This window comes from Oncorhynchus tshawytscha, linkage group LG21, assembly GCF_018296145.1.
Source record: "Oncorhynchus tshawytscha isolate Ot180627B linkage group LG21, Otsh_v2.0, whole genome shotgun sequence".
Lineage (NCBI taxonomy): Eukaryota > Metazoa > Chordata > Actinopteri > Salmoniformes > Salmonidae > Oncorhynchus > Oncorhynchus tshawytscha.
Genome location: NC_056449.1, coordinates 36,420,983 through 36,445,431, shown reverse-complemented (window position 1 = coordinate 36,445,431; position 24,449 = coordinate 36,420,983). Strand labels below are relative to the sequence as shown.

Here is a 24,449-nt window from a genome sequence, read left to right as displayed (position 1 = left end):
CTGTGATTGTCTATTTCTCAGCCGTTACTCGTCTGTGTGTGTCGGCATAACGGAACAGTGAAGTTGTTTTCCCATAGCAGCATATCCTCATCTCATGCATGGCAAAAATTGGAATAAAAAATATGCGTTTGATTCTGAGTCTGACATAGGCCTACCTTTTTGGAAACTCTTTCGGCTGAAGTGTTATGGCCTAGGATGCTAATCAATTTGCGTTTGTCATTCTCTATTTTTGCTGTTGTAAGTGTTGCATGTGTCCTTCGGTGTGTCCGGAAAGAAAAACATCTCTGGCACAACAATATTTCTGGTGAAAGATGTCCTTTGAAGAGCACGAGACGGAACAGAGTGTGTATTGACACCGAGTTATGTTAAACTTGCTTCACATATCGCTTTGAACGTGTCGTCGTATTTGGCCCTGCACTCATCGCAACCTATCCAGTGTCTCGTTGAGTTACAGATTATAGATCTACAGGCACAAGTCCAGACGGAGAATACATTGAAAAAGGATTGGCCCTAACTTAATAGGCCTACTGCCGTCTAAAGAACCTCCTTATGTTTAATGTTTTCGTCAAAAGGTGTATTAATAATCTAGGCTAATTGTTAATAACCCTATTATAGCCAATGTATAATTTTGGATAGGCCTAATAATAAAGGCTATCTGCAGACTGAATAAAGATGAGTAAAACACAGACCATTTGGGTTTCTTATGGATAACACGTTTAACAACACAAGATAAAGCGTTATAAACTATAACCATGCCTCTGTATATAGGCTAGACTAGGCTTTCTGTACTTTTTTATAAAAAAGAAAAAAATAATTTATACATGTCACAAAAATATGCTGATCAGTAGTTTAGACTATTCAACCGCAGTTCACAAAAATATTAACAGCTGTTCTAAAAAGATGTAGACCAAATAACAAATACCAAATCGTCGTGAATCAATTTACTTTTTCAAGTTCTGTGTCGTTGTCATTTAACCGATACGTGTTTGTAGTTTCACGTGTCGACAATTATAGATGTTGAAAATAGGTCATAAAATTAACGCTTAGACATCCTCGCACATAACATATCAGTAGTATTGTACAAATAATGTTATGTTGATGTTTTTTTATTTTCCAAAGTCATCTGACCACACACAGAAAGTACAAAAAACGTTCACTCTCGGGGCATAGGTTCAAAGAAAATCAAAGTGTAGGCCTACTTATAGTGCGTTATTTCTAACATCTATTTAAAACAAATAAAAATATATATATATATATATTCCACTACGAAGTGCTACATAACATGATATCACAGGAATTGTAATGGTTGCTGAAATAAATGTAGTATTGAGGTACATTTGTTTTTCCATGTCATTCTTGTGGACAAGTTGTAATGTGCCTGCACTGTACATTCTACATGGTCTCAGTAGAATTGATCAAATATTTGTCAAAGGGCAAAAAAACAAACTTGCAATGAATTTAAAGAGTAACAAACTAGGCAAAAACTGCCTTTTAAACATACAGAGAAAAACAAAACCAGGACATAATATGCATAGAATAACATTTTTAGATGCACATAAATACCTACAATTTAAATTGTCCAAACTATTCCAATGTGAGACCCCAAAACATATCTCAGGGTAATGTGGCATCTGATGTATTGTCTGTAGTGGTGGTTACCTACTTGTCAGTGGGACTGGTGTAAAGACTAATTAAGACAAACAAAATCCTAAACAGAATCAGCAGGTTCTAGGTGGTTCCTCTATAGCTATCATACCAATGGCTTATTTTTGACCTCAAACATATTGTGCATATTTAGCATTGTACAATTACACAACAAACTGAAAACGCTAAAACAATGACAATGTTTTTGTTAAATGTGAGTGTGAGGGAAGGACAATCTCAAGTTCAGGTAGACAATAGAGTAACCAACTGTATTGGATGGATTCCTCTCAGTCAAACCGTCTCTCTTCAGTCATTTGTGCTGCTACGGCAAGCAACATAGACCAAAATGCAGATGTCCACCACGTTTACAGCAGTCAGAGCTGTGTAATAAAAATGATGAACTTGGCCTTCTTCTGTCCAACTTAAAGCAGTGATCGTTTTCATTGAAAGGTCAAACCAGGTGTTCAGAGGAGCACACAGACTGCCGACACAGTCAGTCAGCAGTCAGTCAGTCAGTCTGCATTCATGACAAATGATTTATGATGGTTTAATCAAGGTGACAACCACGACGTATGTCAGTCCTCTGAGATGACATCGATGTCCTCAGGGCCACTGCCCTGCTGCGTAGCCACCCTCCAGCGGCTGACGTGCTGGCTTCCTTTCCTCTTCTGCTGTGACTCAGGTGACTCTTCCTCCAGCTTCTGTCTCTTGTGCTTCGTCCTCCTGTTCTGGAACCAAACCTTTACCTGGGAGAGAAAGGAGAGACATCACGTTTAATACTGGAAGAAACATTGGCAAAATATATAGTATCAATGTGCTTTTTGTAAAAACTACTACTATTTGTGAAATGTGAAACACACATTTTCTTCAGTAAATGTACGTTACTAGTTATAAAAGTGTCTGCGTGTGTCTCCCCTATGATTTTTAAGCAAAGCTTTTTTCAAAGTGTCCTAGCAACAATGACAACACAATATTTCACATGGTGTAAACCTGTTATTGCTTCCATATTGTCTCTATAACACTGGCAAACATTGCCTTTACCTAAGGCTTCACATACTCTCGTTCTTTACAGCTGTTTGCAAATAGCAACATATTTCTATCTCATGTTTCAGGCATTGTCTGGTTGTAATTTTTATTTCACATTTACAAGCTTGATTCAATTATTGGTCTAATTCCTTTGAAATTAAAAGTTCAGCACATCGCAATACTGTATTCCCAATGTATAATATATTGCATGAGAGGATTGCGAAAAGCCTAAATTGCTGTTTATCAGCAGCGTGTTTCTGATGTTGATTAGTGAAATGAAGTCATAAATAATTGTGAAATCTACTACATAATTTATTGACATCACCTTGCCCATCCCGATAGCTACCGTAGGACAAACAACTTGTGGTTAAGAAACCTGGTTTTGCTATACGTTGGTTGAGGGGGTGTTGTGGAGTTCTGACTACGAGTCTACTCATATCTCCTGTTTCAGCGCTCTGGAATGCAGCCATGCCTTAAAGGCTTTGCAAGATAAATCCGCATTCTGCAGTGGCCATACAGCATTTACTATGATACGGCCTCTAAAGTCAGGGCATGTATACTTCTTGCACTTCGCTGAGCAGAGCTGTTGTCAAGGAAGTTGTCAAGGAAGTGAGTTTATGTTCATGCTGGACCTACCGTCAACCAATCATGTCAATGCGGAGCTATACGGAGCTATACGAAGGAGCATAACGATGCGGTACAGAGTTCGATTTGGCCTCCGCAAGCCTCCAGAGGCGCCACAATTGTGTCACACCCTCCATCCGGAGCCTCCGAACACATTTTCGGATCAAGCACAAATGGGCTTTTAGGCCCTAGGGGTTTAGGGTGCGTTCAACATCGCTGAGTCCCCTCATCACACTCACCTGTGTCTCCGTGAGGCAGAGGCCGCTGGCGAGCTGCTTCCGCTCTGCTCCCACCACATAGTGGTTCTTCTCAAAGGCCCTCTCCAGCCTGAGGAGCTGTGAGGGGGAGAAGGCTGTCCGGATGCGCTTCGGCTTGCGGGAAAAAGGCCCATGAAGGAGTAGGTTCTCTGGGCTGCTGTCCTCATCTGGAGAGAGGAGAGGAAGGAGAGAAAGTGAAGGGTTAGACTTAGGGTTGACAGACAGGAATGACACCGTAGCAGCTCTTGTTGTATGTGTAAAGAGACCGGTAAAGAGAGAAACTATAGTATACTAACTATAGTATACTAACTATAGTATACTAACTATAGTATACTAACTGCTGTATACTAACTATAGTATAATAACTATAGTATACTAACTATAGTATACTGACTATAGTATACTAATTATAGTATACTAACTGCTGTATACTAACTACAGTATAATAACTATAGTATACTAACTATAGTATAATAACTATAGTATACTAACTATAGTATACTAACTGCTGTATACTAACTATAGTATAGTAACTATACTATACTAACTATAGTATACTGACTATAGTATACTAACTATAGTATACTAACTAAGTATACTAACTATAGTATACTAACTATAGTATACTAACTATAGTATACTAACTGCTGTATACTAACTATAGTATACTAACTATAGTATACTAACTATAGTATACTAACTGCTGTATACTAACTATAGTATAGTAACTATACCATACTAACTATAGTATACTAACTATAGTATAGTAACTATACTATACTAACTATAGTATACTAACTATAGTATACTAACTATAGTATACTAACTATAGTATACTAACTGCGGTATACTAACTATAGTATACTAACTGTTGTACAACTCAGCAAACTGATACTAATGGTTTGTTTGTAGGCTTTGGTGTTGTTTGTGATTAATAGCTTGTCCAATTACACCTCAAAAGGAGGATAAAGAACTGAATAAGGAGGACATGAGTGTTGATATGTATTGCATGTTGCTAAGCAGGACATCAGTGTTGCATGCTGCTAAGCAGGACATCAGTGTTGATATGTATTGCATGTTGCTAAGCAGGACATGAGTATTGATATGTATTGCATGCTGCTAAGCAGGACATCAGTATTGCATGCTGCTAAGCGGGACATCAGTATTGCATGCTGCTAAGCAGGACATCAGTGTTGATATGTATTGCATGCTGCTAGGACATCAGTATTGCAGGACATCAGTATTGCATGCTGCTAAGCAGGACATCAGTATTGCATGCTGCTAAGCAGGACATCAGTATTGATATGTATTGCATGCTGCTAAGCAGGACATCAGTATTGCATGCTGCTAAGCAGTATTGATCAGTATTGCATGCTGCTAAGCAGGACATCAGTATTGATTTGCATGCTGCTAAGCAGGACATCAGTATTGCATGCTGCTAAGCGGGACATCAGTATTGCATGCTGCTAAGCAGGACATCAGTATTGCATGCTGCTAAGCAGGACATCAGTATTGCATGCTGCTAAGCAGGACATCAGTATTGCATGCTGCTAAGCAGGACATCAGTATTGCATGCTGCTAAGCAGGACATCAGTATTGCATGTTGCTAAGCAGGACATCAGTATTGATTTGCTATCAGTGCATGCTGCTAAGCAGGACATCAGTATTGATATGTATTGCTAAGCATCAGTTGCATGCTGCTAAGCAGGACATCAGTGTTGCATGCTGCTAAGCATCAGGGCATCATCAGTATTGCATGCTGCTAAGTAGGACATCAGTATTGATTTGTATTGCATGCTGCTAAGCAGGACATCAGTATTGATATGTATTGCATGTTGCTAAGCAGGACATCAGTGTATTGATATGTATTGCATGTTGCTAAGCAGGACATCAGTATTGCATGTTGCTGTTGCTAAGCAGGACATCAGTATTGATATGTATTGCATGTTGCTAAGCAGGACATCAGTATTGATATGTATTGCATGTTGCATCAGTATTGCATGGACATCAGTATTGCATGTTGCTAAGCAGGACATCAGTATTGATATGTATTGCATGTTGCTAAGCAGGACATCAGTATTGCATGTTGCTAAGCAGGACATCAGTATTGATATGTATTGCATGTTGCTAAGCAGGACATCAGTATTGATATGTATTGCATGCTGCTAAGCAGGACATCAGTATTGCATGCTGCTAAGCAGGACATCAGTATTGCATGCTGCTAAGCAGGACATCAGTATTGATATGTATTGCATGCTGCTAAGCAGGACATCAGTATTGCATGCTGCTAAGCAGGGCATCAGTATTGCATGTTGCTAAGCAGGACATCAGTATTGATATGTATTGCATGTTGCTAAGCAGGACATCAGTGTTGATATGTATTGCATGTTGCTAAGCAGGACATCAGTATTGCATGCTGCTAAGCAGGACATCAGTATTGCATGTTGCATCAGTATTGCATGGCTACATCAGTATTGATATGTATTGCATGTTGCTAAGCAGGACATCAGTATTGATATGTATTGCATGTTGCTGCTAAGCAGGACATCAGTATTGATAAGTATTGCATGCTGCTAAGCAGGACATCAGTATTGATATGTATTGCATGCTGCTAAGCAGGACATCAGTATTGATATGTATTGCATGCTGCTATCAGTATTGATATGTATTGCATGCTAAGCAGGACATCAGTATTGATATGTATTGCATGCTGCTAAGCAGGACATCAGTATTGATATGTATTGCATGCTGCTAAGCAGGACATCAGTGATATGTATTGCATGTGCTAAGTCATGTATTGCATGCTGCTAAGCAGGACATCAGTATTGATATGTATTGCATGCTGCTAAGCAGGACATCAGTATTGCATGCTGCTAAGCAGGACATCAGCGTTGGTATGTATTGCATGCTGCTAAGCAGGACATCAGTGTTGATATGTATTGCATGCTGCTAAGCAGGACATCAGTGTTGATATGTATTGCATGTTGCTAAGCAGGGCATCAGTATTGCATGCTGCTAAGCAGGGCATCAGTATTGCATGCTGCTAAGCAGGACATCAGTATTGCATGCTGCTAAGCAGGACATCAGTATTGATATGTATTGCATGTTGCTAAGCAGGACATCAGTGTTGATATGTATTGCATGTTGCTAAGCAGGACATCAGTGTTGATATGTATTGCATGTTGCTAAGCAGGGCATCAGTATTGCATGTTGCTAAGCAGGACATCAGTGTTGATATGTATTGCATGTTGCTAAGCAGGACATCAGTGTTGATATGTATTGCATGTTGCTAAGCAGGACATCAGTGTTGATATGTATTGCATGTTGCTAAGCAGGACATCAGTGTTGATATGTATTGCATGTTGCTAAGGACAGGACATCAGGACATCAGTGTTGATATGTATTGCATGCTGCTAAGCAGGACATCAGTATTGCATGTTGCTAAGCAGGACATCAGTGTTGATATGTATTGCATGCTGCTAAGCAGGACATCAGTCAGTGCTGATATCAGTATATGCATGCTGCTAAGCAGGACATCAGTATTGCATGTTGCTAAGCAGGACATCAGTATTGCATGTTGCTAAGCAGGACATCAGTATTGCATGTTGCTAAGCAGGACATCAGTGTTGATATGTATTGCATGTTGCTAAGCAGGACATCAGTATTGCATGTTGCTAAGCAGGACATCAGTATTGATATGTATTGCATGTTGCTAAGCAGGACATCAGTATTGATATGTATTGCATGTTGCTAAGCAGGACATCAGTATTCATGCTGCTAAGCAGGACATCAGCGTTGATATGCTGCATCAGTATTGCATGCTAAGCAGGACATCAGTATTGACATGTATTGCATGCTGCTAAGCAGGACATCAGTATTGACATGTATTGCATGCTGCTAAGCAGGACATCAGTATTGCATGCTGCTACATGTATTGCATGTTGCTAAGCAGGGCATCAGTATTGTATTGCATGCTGCTAAGCAGGACATCAGTATTGCATGTTGCTAAGCAGGACATCAGTATTGATGTTGCTATCAGCGTTGATATGTATTGCATGCTGCTAAGCAGGACATCAGTATTGATATGTATTGCATGCTGCTAAGCAGGACATCAGTATTCCATGCTGCTAAGCAGGGCATCAGTATTGCATGCTGCTAAGCAGGACATCAGTATTGATGCTGCTAAGCAGGACATCAGTATTCCATGCTGCTAAGCAGGACATCAGTGTTGATATGTATTGCATGCTGCTAAGCAGGACATCAGTATTCCATGCTGCTAAGCAGGGCATCAGTGTTGAGTGTTGATATGTATTGCATGCTGCTAAGCAGGACATCAGTATTGATATGCATATTGCATGCTCAGTGTTGACATCAGTATTGCATGCTGCTAAGCAGGACATCAGTGTTGATATGTATTGCATGCTGCTAGTGTTGATATGTATTGCAGGCTAAGCAGGACATCAGTGTTGATATGTATTGCATGCTGCTATCAGTATTGCATGCTGCTAAGCAGGACATCAGTATTGATATGTATTGCATGCTGCTAAGCAGGACATCAGTATTGCATGCTGCTAAGCAGGGCATCAGTGTTGATATGTATTGCATGCTGCTAAGCAGGACATCAGTATTGCATGCTGCTAAGCAGGGCATCAGTGCATGCTGATCATGTATTGCATGCTGCTAAGCAGGACATCAGTATTGCATGCTGCTAAGCAGGACATCAGTGTTGATATGTATTGCATGCTGCTAAGCAGGACATCAGTATTGCATTGCATGCTAAGCAGGACATCAGTATTGATATGTATTGCATGCTGCTAAGCAGGACATCAGTGTTGATATGTATTGCATGCTGCTATCAGTATTGCATGCTGCTAAGCAGGACATCAGTATTGATGCTGCTATCAGTATTGACATGTATTGCATGCTGCTAAGCAGGGCATCAGTATTGCATGTTGCTAAGCAGGACATCAGTGTTGATATGTATTGCATGTTGCTAAGCAGGACATCAGTGTTGATATGTATTGCATGCTGCTAAGCAGGACATCAGTGTTGATATGTATTGCATGTTGCTAAGCAGGACATCAGTATTGATATGTATTGCATGTTGCTAAGCAGGACATCAGTATTGATATGTATTGCATGTTGCTAAGCAGGACATCAGTGTTGATATGTATTGCATGTTGCTAAGCAGGACATCAGTGTTGATATGTATTGCATGTTGCTAAGCAGGACATCAGTGTTGATATGTATTGCATGTTGCTAAGCAGGACATCAGTATTGCATGTTGCTAAGCAGGACATCAGCGTTGATATGTATTGCATGTTGCTAAGCAGGACATCAGTATTGATATGTATTGCATGTTGCTCAGTGTTGATATGTATTGCATGCAGGACATCAGTGTTGATATGTATTGCATGTTGCTAAGCAGGACATCAGTGTTGATATGTATTGCATGTTGCTAAGCAGGACATCAGTGTTGATATGTATTGCATGTTGCTAAGCAGGACATCAGTATTGATATGTATTGCATGTTGCTAAGCAGGACATCAGTATATGCATGCATGTTGCTAAGCAGGACATCAGTATTGATATGTATTGCATACTGCTAAGCAGGACATCAGTATTGATATGTATTGCATGTTGCTAAGCAGGACATCAGTGTTGATATGTATTGCATGTTGCTAAGCAGGACATCAGTATTGCATGTTGCTAAGCAGGACATCAGCGTTGATATGTATTGCATGCTGCTAAGCAGGACATCAGTATTGCATGCTGCTAAGCAGGACATCAGTGTTGATATGTATTGCATGTTGCTAAGCAGGACATCAGTATTGCATACTGCTAAGCAGGACATCAGTGTTGATATGTATTGCATGTTGCTAAGCAGGACATCAGTGTTGATATGTATTGCATGTTGCTAAGCAGGACATCAGTATTGATCAGTATTGCATGTTGCTAAGCAGGACATCAGTATTGATATGTATTGCATGTTGCTAAGCAGGACATCAGCGTTGATATGTATTGCATGTTGCTAAGCAGGACATCAGCGTTGATATGTATTGCATGTTGCTAAGCAGGACATCAGTGTTGAAGCACATTGCATCTTGCTCTCTAGGCCAGTATCAGCCATATCAATGTGCCCCGATGGGCATCTTCACTTGACTCATCATTCATAACACTTTCCCATAACGTGAGTAATTGATTAATGTACAGGTAAACGCTACTAATGTTTGGTTGTGACATTATCCCTCCATTTCACAATGCCACCACACCTCATTCCACATGCTTGTTCTAGTATGTAGACAGATTTATCGTTAAGGAGATGATATGCTGTAGGCATTACACATAACGTTTGAATGTCATCACAGTTAGGAAATAGTAGAGTTGAATGATTGACATGTTGGTTCAGCCAACATGGACGACATCCATCTCCAGGGACTTTCAACAACGAGCCTATTGGTTCCTCACACACACACACACACACACACACACACACACACACACACACACACACACACACACACACACACACACACACACACACACACACACACACAGAGAGAGAGAGAAGAACATTTGAAAGAGAAAAAAACCCTCTGATATATCAAGGTCATGACCAGTGTTCCCTCTAATAATAAAGGTGTCTGCATTCTTCCCAGCTGAAACAGGTCGGTAGAGTTCGTGCACATATTATGACGACATTTTGTTTGTTTTGGACTTCGGTGAGGGTTTTTTCGGTTGTTCGGGAACACACATTTTTTTTCTGGAAGCAAGCCGAAGTTTGGAGCCGAAGTCTACGCCTCTTCGTCGGTGATTGGTCAACATCTTAGTTAGATGCAAAATTGCGCGACTAAACGTCCAAATTTATTACACATTTCTTGAGTTATCTTAGATTAATTCTGACTATTTTGAGGAAGTGTATACTGGCTATGGCGTCTCAAAAGGGACAAAGAGTACCATTGCTGATTTTATTCTCATTTTTCAGGCGAAGGTCTTTTACCATTGCTGCTTATTTTCTCATTTTTCAAGCGACGGTCTTTTAAGGGAGTTTGTGAGCACACTCGTTCAGTTCGGCTAGCCGAGTTCAGCTAAACTGAGGCCTTCAGCTGCGCTCGTGCGCACCCCTGGGACTACCGCACAGAGAGACGCACTAGATTGAACTTCACTCAACTTTCTAGAGTTTTCCAACTTAGTTAAACACTATCAGGCACGAGTCAGGCCCCGTACTCTACACAGACCAGACCAGTGCGGCATAACCAATCAGAGCTGCAGTAGGCCTATATGTAAATAGACCATTGCCATATATGGATCTGTGCCATTCACTTCGAACTGGACTGTGTTTACAGGATGAGCGATCATGAGTAGATGCGCTTGTTTTGAGATCAAAGCGAGAGCTACATGTAGCCAAATGTGGACATTTGTTCATATCCTTGCTATTTAGTGAGTTATTATCCCAGTTATATATTATTTGTAGTCAGCAATGGGGGAGTGATTTCTTCCTACAAGAGAAGAAAAGCTGTACATCTTTGAAAAGCGAGTCAGGTAAAAGTTTTTTTTTTGTCTTTAATTAAGGGGCCATGTTGTATTTTGAGACATGCTTGAATAAGCTAAGTAGCCAATAGGCAGAGGGTAGAATAATTTGTATGATTCTCTGTAATTATGATCTAAGTAGCCAATAGGCAGAGGGTAGAATCATTTGTCTGATTCTCTGTAATTATGATCTAAGTAGCCAATAGGCAGAGTTTAGAATAATTTGTCTGATTCTCTGTAATTATGATCTAAGTAGCCAATAGGCAGAGGGTAGAATAATTTGTCTGATTCTCTGTCATTCTGATCTAAGTAGCCAATAGGCAGAGGGTAGAATAATTTGTCTGATTCTCTGTAATTATGATCTCAGTAGCCAATAGGCAGAGGGTAGAATAATTTGTCTTATTCTCTCTAATTATGATCTAAGTAGCCAATAGGCAGAGGGTAGAATCATTTGTCTGATTCTCTGTAATTATAGTATGGGAATAATAAAGATCTTTAATTTTGTAAAGTGGTTTCCTGCATCGACACCACAACATGTTCAGTCACCTCCTTGTCTGAAGGAGAAGTGGATAAACAGGGTAATGTCTATTTATTTATTTTTACTCACGGAGTGTAGTCCTATATTGAACAACATACAATTTCTCAATTGTTGTTGATGGTAGGCTACTCTGTTAAGCCTACATTATGATCAAATAGCCACAGTAGAATACTTTTTGAAACAGTAACTTAAAGTGGGTACAGCCTCAGCAAACGTGTGCTGGAAGTTGCACAGAAGTTTGCACTCAGCAAACCTGAAATTTGCTCAAGTGCCTAATTTTTTATAAGCATATGTTTATTGTGAGAGAAATGTATGTTTGCTATTCAGATCAAAGTGTTTCAAAATAAGAAACTTTAAATAGGACATTGCATAGGTGTGCCAACGTAACCAAGACATGAATCACATTTTAATAGTACTGTAATTTAAAGTGAGTTATTCCATAAATCTTTGTGAATACTTTTCTTAGGCTAGACTCAATAAAACCTCTTGAAGTATTTTTTTTATTTAACCAAGGAAGTCAGTTAAGAACAAATTCTTATTTACAATGACAGCCTACACCGGCCAAACTGGGCCAATTGTGAGACCCTATGGGATCACGGCCGGTTGTGATAAAGCCTGGATTTGAACCAGTGTGTCTGTAGTGATGCCTCTAGCACTGAGATACAGTGCCTTAGACCGCTGCGCCACTTGGGAGCCCCAAGTATACTAAACAAAAATATAAACGCCACATGTAAAGTGTTCCCATGTTTCATGGGCTGAAATTAAAGAGCTCAGATACGTTCCAAATGCACAAAACAAAAATTGTGCACAAGTTTGTGCACAAGAGAATTGGAATGCTGACTGCAGGAATGCCCATCAGAGCTGTAACCAGAAAACTGAATGTTAATTTCTCTACTAAAAGCTGCCACCAATGTCGTTTTAGAAGATTTGGCAGTATGTCCCACCGCCCTCACAACCGCAGACCACATGTAACCAAGCCAGCCCAGGACCTCAACATCCGGCTTCTTCCCTTGCGGGATCATCTGAGACCAGCCACCCGGAGGGCTGATGAAACTGTTTTGTTTGCACAACCAAAGAATTTCTGCACAAACTTTCAGAAACCATCTTCATGCTCGTCGTCCTCACCGGGATCTTGACCTGACTGGAGTTTGGCGTCGTCAACGTATGTAAGTGGGCAAATGCTCACCTTCGATGGCCGCTGGCACGCTGGAGAAGTGTGCTCTTCACGGACGAATCCCGGTTTCAACTGTACCGGGCAGATGGCAGACAGTGTGTGTGGGCAAGTGGTTTGCTTATGTCAACGTTGTTAACAAAGTGCCCCATGGTGGGGGTGGGGTAATGGTATGGGCAGGCATAAGCTACGGACAATGCACACAATTGCCTTTCATTGATGGCAATTTAAATCCATAGAGATACCTTGATGAGACCTTGATGAGATCTTGAGGCCTATTGTCGTGCCATTCATCCACCACCATCACCTCATGTTTCAGCTTGATAATGCACGGCCCCATGTCTCAATGATCAGTACATAATTCCTGGAAGCTGAAAATGTCCCAGTTCTTCCATGGCCTGCATACTCACCAGACATGTCACCCATTGAACATGTTTGGGATGCTCTGGATCGACATGTACAACAGCATGTTCCAGTTCCCACCAATATCCAGCAACTTAGCACAGCCATTGAAGTGGGACAACATTGAAGTGGCACAATGAACAGCCTGATCAACTGTATGCGAAGGAGATGTGTCGTGCTGCATGCATCATATGGTGGTCACACCAGACACTGACTGGTTTTCTGATCCACGCCCCTACCTTTTTATTAAGGTATCTGTGACCAACAGATGCATATACTCTACCGTTTCACAACACTAAAAGTTTTAGAACAGCTACTCATTCAAGGGTTTTTATTTTTAATTTTTAACTATTTTATACATTGTAGAATAATAGTGAAGACATCAAAACTATGAAATAACACATATGGAATCATATAGTAACCAAAAAGGTGTTAAACAAATAAAAATAGATTTGAGATTTGAGATTCTTCAAATAGCCCCCCTTTATCTTGATGACAGATTTGCACACTCTCAGCATTCTCTCAACCAGCTTCATGAGGTAGTCACCTAGAATGCATTTCAATGAGCAGGTGTGCCTGCTTAAAAGTTGTGGAATTTCTTTCCTTCTTAATGCGTTTGAACCAATCAGTTCTGTTGTGACAAGGTAGGGGTGGTATACAGAAGTTAGCCCTATTTGGTAAAACACCAAGTCCATATTATGGCAAGAACAGCTCGAATAATTCAAGAGAATGACAGTTCATCATTACCTTAGGGCATGAAGGTCAGACAATACATAATATTTCAAGAACTTTGAAACTTTCTTCAAGTGCAGTCACAAAAACTATCAAGCGCTATGATGACACTCGCTCTCATGAGGACCCTCACAGGAATGGAAGACTCAGAGTTACCTCTGCTGCAGAGGATAAGTTCATTAGAGTTACCATCCTCAGAATTTGCAGCCCAAATAAATGCTTCACAGAGTTCAAGTAACAGACACATCTCAACATCAACTGTTCAGAGGAGACTGTGTGAATCAGGCCTTCACGGTTGAATTGCTGCAAAAAAAACATTTCCAAAGGACTGTTAGACTGCAGTGCAGCCTTTTATATTATTGACCATAAACTGTTGTTGAGAAAACGTATGTTATGGCTTTTCAACCTCTGCCATATAGTGGATTCAGAGCTATCAAATAGAACTCTGAGGGTTTTCTTTAATGAAAACCTCCCTAATGTCAAACATGTAACGTGTGGTGTACTGCAGGGCAGCTCTCTAGGCCCTCTATTCTTTTATATTTTTACCAATGACATGCCACTGGCATTAAACAAAACATGTGTGTCCATGTATGCTGATTATTCAACCATATACGCATCAACAACCACAGCTAATAAAAGTCAAAGAGTTGCAATCAGTTTTAGAATGGGTGGCCAGTAATAAACTGGTCCTGAACATCTCTAAACCTAAGAGCATTATATTTGGTATAAATCATTCCCTAAGTTCTAGACCTCAGCTGAATCTGGTAATGAATTGTGTGGCTGTTGAATAAGTTGAGGAGACTAAATTACTAGATTGTAAACTGTCATGGTCAAAAGGTTCTATAGTTGTAAAGATGGGGAGAGGTCTGTCTGTAATAAAGAGATACTCTGCTTTTTTGACACCACACTCCACAAAGCAAGTCCTGCAGGCTCTAGTTTTATCTTGTCTTGATTATTGTCCAGTCATATGAGCTGCAAAGAAAGACCTAGTTAAGATGCAGCTGGCCCAGAACAGAGCGGCACGTCTTGCTCTTCGTTGTAGAGGGCTAATATTAATACTGTGCATGCTAGTCTCTTTTGGCTGAAAGTTGAGGAAACAATGACTTCGTCACTTCTTGTTTTTATAGGAAACATTAACGGGTTGGAAATTCCAAATGGTTTGCATAGTCAACTTACACACAGCACTGACACACATAGTTACCCCACCAGATATGCCACAAGGGGTCTTTTCACAGTCCCCAGGTCCAGGACAAATTCAAGGAAAGGTACAGTATTATACAGAGCCATGAGTGCATGGAACTTCCTTCCATCTTATGTAGCGGAAGTGAACAGCAACACCACCTCTCCCCCATGTGACCTACTTGTTGTGTGTATGAACTGACATGTATGTGTAACTGATAGATGCACACACACATTAATGTTTTACATTTATTTAACCTGGCTAGTCAGTTAAGAACAAATTATTATTTACAATGACGGCCTACCGGGGAACAGTGTGTAAACCGCCTTGTTCATGGGCAGAAGGCCAGATTTTTACCTTGTCAGCTCAGGGATTAGATTCAGCAACTGGCCCAACGCTCTAACCACTAGGCTACCTGCCGCCCCAAATGTGTGTCAATTGTAAAGTCTTTTGTCTGTAATGTCTTTTTGGTTATGTGTCAGACCCCAGTAAGACTAGCTGTCGCCATCGACTAATGGGGATCCTAATATATCAAATAAAGAAATAATCTTTCTTATTAGCACCAGGTAATAATAGCTAATAGCAGGTTTCCTCAGCTTCTATTCAAAACAATGCTACAACAATGTTTTTCTACATGCACAGATGAATATACACCAAGTGTATAAAGCATTAAGAACACCGTCCTATTGCGTTGTTCCCCTCCCCCATGTTCCCCTCCCCCATGTACCCTCCCCATGTACCCCTCCCCATGTACCCCTCCCCATGTACCCCTCCCCCATGTTCCCCTCCCCCATGTTCCCCTCCCCCATGTACCCCTCCCCCATGTTCCCCTCCCCCATGTTCCACTCCCCCATGTTCCACTCCCCACGTACCCCTCCCCCATGTTCCCTCCCCCATGTTCCCCTCCCCATGTACCCCTCCCCCATGTTCCCCTCCCCCATGTTCCCCTCCCCCATGTACCCCTCCCCCATGTTCCCCTCCCCCATGTACCCCTCCCCCATGTTCCCCTCCCCCATGTACCCCTCCCCCATGTTCCCCTCCCCATGTACCCCTCCCCCATGTTCCCCTCCCCCATGTTCCCCTCCCCCATGTTCCCATCAGAACAGATTCAATTCCTCTGGGCATGGACTCTACAAGGTGTCGAAAGCGTTCCACAGGGATGCTGGCCCATGTTGACTCCAATGCTTCCCACAGTTGTGTCAAATTGGCTGGATGTCCTTTGGGTGGTGAACCATTCTTGATACATACAGGAAACTGTTGAGCGCGAAAAACTCAGCAGCGCTGCAGTTCTTCACACAAACCGGTGTGCCTAGCTCCTCCTACCATACCCCGTTCAAAGGTAGTTAAATATTTTGTCTTGCCCATTCACCCTCTGAATGGCACACATACTCAATTGACTCAAGGCTTAAAAATCCTTCTTTAACCTGTCTCCTGCCCTTCATCTACACGGATTGAAGTGGATTTAACAAGTGACATGAATATGGGACCATAGCTTTCACCTGGATTCACCTGGACAGTCTGTGTCTCAGGGGTCTCCAACAGGTCAATCGCTGAGTAGTTTGCCAAACAATTCTGAAAGTGATTTTCATGTGTTCCACCGCATACTGTCATTAACAAATCTCACAAACATCAGACACAGCAAGTTCCAAGCTACTATCTTATCGACGCAAGATTGACATTATCCCACCCCTGGATAGCTACTACTGGTTTAAAAAGGCAAACCTAACACAATTAATGTCCAGCAATATTGCCCCTGTATGCCTGTGTGGTGCACGTGTTTCTTAATCACTCCGTGTGTGGCGATTTGATGTGATAAACATCTTGTGGGTTGACAGAAATACTTTCCCCCAAACCTTCTCAATTAAATGTTAACTGCAAAGTAGGCTTGCTTACCTGGCAGAAGTATATCATGAGTATATCATTTGTATCTATTATTTGTTATTTACTAACTTTGCCACCAGAACCATCGCTAGAGCAGCACATTAGATGGCACAATCCTCACTCGCTAGATGCGCAATTAAAGGGGAATTACAACAACAAAAAATCGGAATCTGTTTGTTTTCTTCCAGACCTAAAACAAATGTGATATGATTTTAGCATTGCCATCAACACAGAACGTCAAATTTCGTTGTTTCTCTATGAACAATTGTATTTTTGATTGCGAAAAACTAAACTAAAACCAGGAAAACTAAAACTGAGAAAGGTATATTGAATTTGGGAAAATATTAAACAGAATGTGGGAGAAAAAAATCACAGATTTTATAAGGCCTCCCTTAGAGTTGTTTGTGAACCGTTATTTTACAAGGTATATTGCCCAAAAATCAGCGCACTACTTTCTCTTGTACACCAAGGACCCGGGGAAGAGTTGTTTATTAACCATTATATTACCACCTATATTGACAGAAAACACATCTTGTACACCAAGGAGCCGTGGAAGAGTTGCAGGGGAGAAGAGAAGAATGGGCCTATGTAATGACTAGGAAAAAAATGTGTAACTTGTGACATGTTACATTTTTTTTGAAGTAGCTCTTATGCTAGAAAAGGTTGGAGACCATTGCTCTATGTCATGGAAAAAGCCATTCATAATGTTTTGTAAACTCGGTGCCTTCAGAAAGTATTCATACCCCTTGACTTATTCCACATTTTGTTGTGTTACAGCCTAAATTCAAAATGGATAAAAAATATAAAAAATCCTCACACATCTACATACATACAATACCCCATAATGACAAAGTGAAAACAGGTTCTTAGACATTTTTGTAAATGTATTGAAAATGAAATACAGAAATCTTTCATTTCCATAAGTATTCACACCCCTGAGTCAATACATGTCAGAATAACATTTGGCAGTGATTACAGCTGTGAGTCTTTCTGGGTAAGCCTCTAAAAGCTTTGCACACCTGGATTGTACAATATTTGCATAATATATATATTTTTTAATTCATCAAGCTTTGTTAAGTTTGTTGTTGATCATTGCTAGACAGCCATTTTCAAGACTTGACATAGATTTATGTCAACACTGTAACTAGGCCACTCAGGAACAGTCAATGTCGTCATGTTAAGTCAATGCAGTGTATATTTGGCCGTATGTCTTAGGTTACTGTCCTGCTGAAAGGTGAATTTGTTTCCCAGTGTCTGTTGGAAAGCTGACTGAACCAGGTTTTCCACTAGGAGTTTGACTATGCTTAGCTCCATGGTTAGCTCCAAACTCCCTAGTCCTTGCCGATGACAAGCATACCCATAACATGAGGCAACCACCACCATGCTTGAAAATATGAAGAGTGGTAGTCAGTGATGTGTTGTGTTTGATTTGCCCCAAACATAACGCTTTTTATTCAGGACATTTCTTAGTCAAATGTTATGCAGTTTTACTTTAGTGCCTTGTTGCAAACAGGATGCATGTTTTGGGCGGCAGGTAGCCTAGTGGTTGGAGCGTTGGGAGTGCAACCGAAAGGTAGCTAGATCGAATCCCTGAGCTGACAATGTAAAAAAAAAAGTTGTTTTCTGCCCCTGAACAAGGCCTTTCACCCACTGTTCACAGGCCGTCATTGTAAATAAGAAAAATAATTATTTTAATAAAAAAAATTGAATATTTTTATTCTGTACAGGCTTCCTTCTCTTCACTCAGTCAATTAGGTTAGTATTGTGGAGTAACTACAATGTTGTTGATCCATCCTTAGTTTTCTCCTATCACAGCCATTAAACTCTGCAACTGTTTTAAAGTCAACATTGGCCTCATGGTATCTTTGTAGGGTTCTGGGTGTATTGATACACCATCCAAAGTGTAATTAATAACATCACCAGGCTCAAAGGGATATTCAATGTCTGTTTTTTGTGTGTTTTTTTTTACCCAATAGGCACCCTTCTTTGCAAGGCATTGAAAAACCTCCCTGGTCTTTGTGGTTGATTCTGTTTTTGAAATTCACTGCTCGAAGTGAGGGACCTTATAGATAATTGTATGTGGGGTACAGAGATGAGGTAGTCATTCAAAAATAATGTTCAACACTATTATTATGTGACTTGTTAAGCAAATGTTAACTCCTGAACTGATTTAGTCTTGCCATAACAAAGGGGTTGAATAATTATTGACTCAAGACATTTCAGCTTTTCATTTTTAATTCATTTGTAAAAAATTCTAAAAACATAATTCCACTTTGGCATTTTGGGCTATTGTATGTAGGCCAGTGTCACAAAATCTTAATGTAATACATTTTAAATTCAGGCTGTAACACAACAAAATGTGGAAAAACTCAAGGGGTGTGAATACTTCTGAAGGCACTGTAGCACCCCTTACTGCTACAATAAATAGGCTATAGCACTAACAATGCCAAGGATAACAGTATATTGGGGTCCGGCACCAAATACGGTATGCTCTCCAGCACTTCAGCTGTGTTAGCTAACTAAAGAATGCATATTTTCTGCCACAGGACTGTCGTTAACAACCATCTTCAGCTGGCGTGCTGAAAATGCTTTGAACATCAGAGAAGATAACAATAGAGACACCTCTGAAGAGAGAGAATGTGAGGAGCGCGACTCTGGTAGAACAGGAGAATGTAAAAAGAGATCCACTGCAGCTGCAGGTGATGAAAACTTTGGGCTTAATGCTTCTCAAGGGGCACTGAACACCAACAAGCCATACTGTCACAGAAGTCACAGGATATAAAGGTTTTAGGGTCCATGCCCTAAAATAAAACAACTAAATAGTATCTCCATTTTGTGGTACATTTATTTTGTAAATCTCAGCATTAGGCCGAATTAAATACATTTAGGAGAATGTAATGTAATATATCTCGTATTAAAGTCTTAATTTTTAACAGCAGTAACTATTGTAGTTTTCATCTAATATAGTAATGCATTGATAAGGAAATAAACAATATGATTTTCCTTGAGAATTTTCCCTCCTATCACACACTGGTGAACCCCATGCTAGTTCTGGCTGGTGGTTTAGCCACTCAGATAGACAGTCAGACTGGCATCAGCTGTTGTATGGCGTTAGTGGCGTCACCTCCACTCACATCCCCCTGAAGAAGACTGAGACTGGGGAGGAACTCACCAGGCTGAACACTAGGCCTGAACGCTAATGCTGGTTCTGCTCAGACCTCCACTCAGTAAGAGTGCTGATCTAGGATCAATATAGCCTTATAGAGCATAATAAATATAATTATATGGACTCGGGGACCTGATCCTAAATCAACACTCCGACTCCGAGACTCTTTGTGAATATTAACCCTAAACTGTAAGGCTCAGCCCCAACCACAGAGGGAATACCCTCCAGGCGATGAGCCTTCAACACTCTGGCCTGTAGTCAGCGGGTGGGGGAACATGGGGGAACATGCCTCCAACATGACTACCAGGGAGCAGATGGCAGCGCCAGCCAGAGAGCTGTGTTCATCACCAATAACACCAGTCCCTTGGCACCAACAAGAATGGTCTTGTCAGCAGTCAGCTACACACTGGGTAGTGGTGGGGGCCAATCTCTCATTCTAACCCTGGATGGATGAATACAGAGGGAGCCGGATGGCTGTTATTAAGGACTAGGATGGTCTATTTCCGTTTATCACTAAATGGACTATAAAGTATACGTGTAGAGAGCTAATGAATGAATGTGAAAAGGAAACTATCAATTCCTGCATAAATGATTCTTTACATACAACATTTTTATCTATTAGGATTTTATATGCAAGTAATCATAATGAGATTTTATATGCAAGTAATCATAATGAGATTTTATGTGCAAGTAATCATAATGAGATTTTATATGCAAGTAATCATAATGTTTTATCCTCCTCACACAGTCCGTCTTTATTTCAGTGATTGATTGATTGATTGTTTTTCTGTCTGATTATAAACCAAAGACTGAAACAAAAACAAAAGAGGAGTATTCTATGAACTATCCAATATGTTTGGAAAATAATGTTTACAATGCCCTGTTATCCTATCAGTTAACCTCCTGACATTCAACACCTCCTAATGAATAAAAATGTGTCAAAGCAAACCTCCAGACCATCAGACCATTGGGAGATGAGATGGGTGAATGAACTGTCTGCCCTCCTTCCTGATGATAACAATCCCATAACAATCTCATACACACTCAAATGTACCCCAGAGATTACACACTGAAATGCACCCCAATATAAAGAGCTGCTCACATGTGTAAGACCTACGAACCTGTTTATATTGTACTTCTCTCTCTCTCTCTCTGTCTCTCTCTCTCTCTCTCTCTCTCTCTCTCTCTCTCTCTCTCTCTGTCTCTCTCTGTCTCTCAGTCTCTCAAGAAGTGTGGGGAGTATGAAAGAAAATAAATCTCCCATCCATCCCTAACAGTAAGTGACAGTCATGATGGCTAATCCTCTCCTCTCACTCCTCCGGTCTGTAGTTAGCCTTGTCTAAACACTAGTTTTCATGGTTATTGGACACCATCAGTGAGTGGATCGGCTGTGTCTGTAAACAAAGCCACTTTATCTGAGATCCTGATCTGAGCAACAGTGACAACAACCTCTGACTCCCACTGATTACCTGACTGAGGTACACCCTGAAGGTTGCCTGGACAGGACCGTAAAGAAGAGGAGTGCTGATCTAGGATCAGATTCCCTCCTTTGTCCTCATAATCTCATTCATTAATGATCTAAAAGGCTGATCCTAGATCAGCACTAATACCCCGAGACACTGTGAATACAGCCCTGGGCTGATTGGTCAGAGTGTAACATACCTGAGAGCACACCTGATGTGGCTAACTACTGCTGTCCACTGAGTTAACGAGATGAGCGTTGAAAGTTATTGATCTGTCTGGTTTAACAAATTGCTTTGTTTTTTGAGGACCACCCAGCATCAGTTATTAAGGATGTTCAACATATATTGCATGAATGCACTGCACATAGCTTGAGTAAGAAGATTTTAAGTTTTGGTCACTGAATCCTGAGATTTTCCAATATTCAATTTCTCTCATGGATTTATTTGGTTCCTAAAGACTTTTGTATCTGGTCCATTGTCTTATCAGAAATATCTAGCCCTTAAATCAAAATTTGAACACAAAGCAAATTTCAATAAAATAATATTGTTATTATTTGTTTATTGTTTATTATTTCTGTTATTATGATTAGAAATTAATAATATTACATTATTCCTGTCTTTTGTTACTTTTAATCCATAACTTTGAACATTAAATTGTCTAATTAAATATTAGTTACGGTAATTATATCTAAATATTTGAGAAACAAAAATCCTTATAATCAGTGGTGTAAAAATACTTTAAAGTACTACTAAGTAGTTTTTTGGGGTATTTGTACTTCACTTTACTATTTATATATTTTTTTACTTTTACTCCACTACATTCCTAAATAAAATAATGTACTTTTTACTCCATACATTTTCTGACACCTAAAAAGTACTCGTTACATTTCGAATGCTTAGCAGGACAGGAAAATGGTCCAATTCACGCACTTCTCAAGAGAACATCCCTGGTTATCCCTACTGCCACTGATCTGGCAGACTCACTAAACACAATGCTTCGTTTGTAAACTATGTCTGAGTGTTGAAGTGTGCCCCTGGCTATACGTACATTTAAAAATCAAGAAAATCGTGCCGTCCAGGTTGCTTAATATAAGGAATGTGAAATCATTTATATTTGTGCTTTTGATACTTAAGTATATTTAAAAAAAACAAATACTTTTAGACTTTTATTCAAGTCGTATTTTACTTTTACGTTAGTAATTTTCTGTTAAGATATCTTTACTTTTACTCAAGTATGATAATTGGGTACTTTTTGCACGACTCCTTATAATTAACTTTTTGAATGATGCAAAACCTAAAACGAATGGTTAGGCAAAAGTGAAATAATTCTTGATTATAGGCCTATTTTATTTCAATAATTGCATACAACTTACACATTTAATTGAATTTACCCTATTATTATTATTATTATTAAACATATTAGACTATTGATCTCCTAAATTTATCGGAACATGTATTATAAGAAAGTGCAATGGCTTCGATGTGTAAATTAATAAAAATAAACAATATAGTCTACTTTCATTTAATTAAAACATATATTAATGGTTTTTTTAAAATCACTACTGGAAATGGACGAAAAGTATGCATTTATGTTTTTTTACAGGCTTTTTAAGCTACCGGCGGGTTCAACGCCTGGGTGCGTTGTTTTATGCTTATTTTAATGCATCCAATCTCAGAAAATGTAGCAATAATGAATAGACCTATAACTTAATCAGTAAAATAACTATAGTTGGATGTTGAAACGATGTCCTCTGCAAACAGTAGTTTCAGTCATTTGCATTGATCCTGTTTTTGTTGCTTTGTTTACGACGTTTTTAGACATTTTTTGTTTCCTGAATAAATTACCATCCCTACCAACATGTTGCATGTTCAGGGATCATGAGGACATTTCTTCCATCACGGAACTATAGAGTGAGTTCTCAATTCTAATGCTTACAGTCATTGTAATTTAGCTCGTGCGTAATATGTCCCCATACGTGTGCAATAACAAGCATATGCACAAACATATAATATTATTTAAAATAATTTAGCAATATTCGTTCAATTAAAGTACTTGTTCGCTTACCTTGGAACCTGTGTCCGAGATATCTGTTTCGAAGAACCCACGGGTAGAAATTCAACGTGTCTCTCTGATGCGGGTTGAAGAAAGGCTGAGATGGAAGCTGGAGGGGATGCAGGGGCAGACCGGTGTTCCCTGTGTGTGTGCCCGGGTCAGGGAACATCATGTCTGGACTGCTGTATAAAGTCCTGCCGGAGTTCTGGAAACAACTCCCAAAGGGCGCCGGGTGAATTGATTCCGTGAACCTCAGCGCTGTAGGTCTGATCGGTTCGTCGCCGGTAGTCGAAGAGTTCACATCTTTCCCAACCAGGGATTCGATGGTAAAACATTTCTTACTATGTTGGTACATGATCAAATAGGTTGTAGTTTATATCTTTCTAATAATATATTCAATAACACTGTTATAAAACAGGTGATGCAGAAGAAAACCTCACAACAGAAGCAGTAGGACAGTTCCCGGGAAATCCATAACTCGCAGTTCCTTGCGCGTGCAAACCTCGTTGCCAATATCAGTGGACGTCTGGAAGCGGGTTGCCTGTAGAGCCGGTTCAGTTGTCTCCGTCACTTGTCTCAGGATATCGTCCGGTTTTCTCTGCTGTAACAATATGCCAAAAATCAAGTTTCGGTTCTAGTTACCACTGCAACGTCAGATCTATTAGTCTGTGATTACTTTAGGTTTATGACAGCCTGGCTCTTGTCTCGGTCTCATCACTCCTGGAAACCATTGTTGGACTGTGCTGTATTAGGAGCCAGGATCAGTAGGCTAAGCCTTTGAG

General features: G+C 40.1%; 1 protein-coding gene across 1 annotated transcript; it reads right to left on the bottom strand.

Annotated features, from left to right (window-relative positions):
* Positions 1-951: 951 nt before the first annotated feature.
* Positions 952-24,449, bottom strand: LOC112220683 (homeobox protein EMX1-like). Its single transcript, XM_024382515.2, has 3 exons — positions 23,680-24,449; positions 3,534-3,718; positions 952-2,390 (listed from the first exon to the last, which is right to left on the bottom strand). The coding sequence occupies exons 1-3, from the start codon at positions 24,020-24,022 to the stop codon at positions 2,220-2,222; spliced, it is 699 nt and encodes a 232-aa protein (XP_024238283.1). The 5' UTR covers positions 24,023-24,449; the 3' UTR covers positions 952-2,219.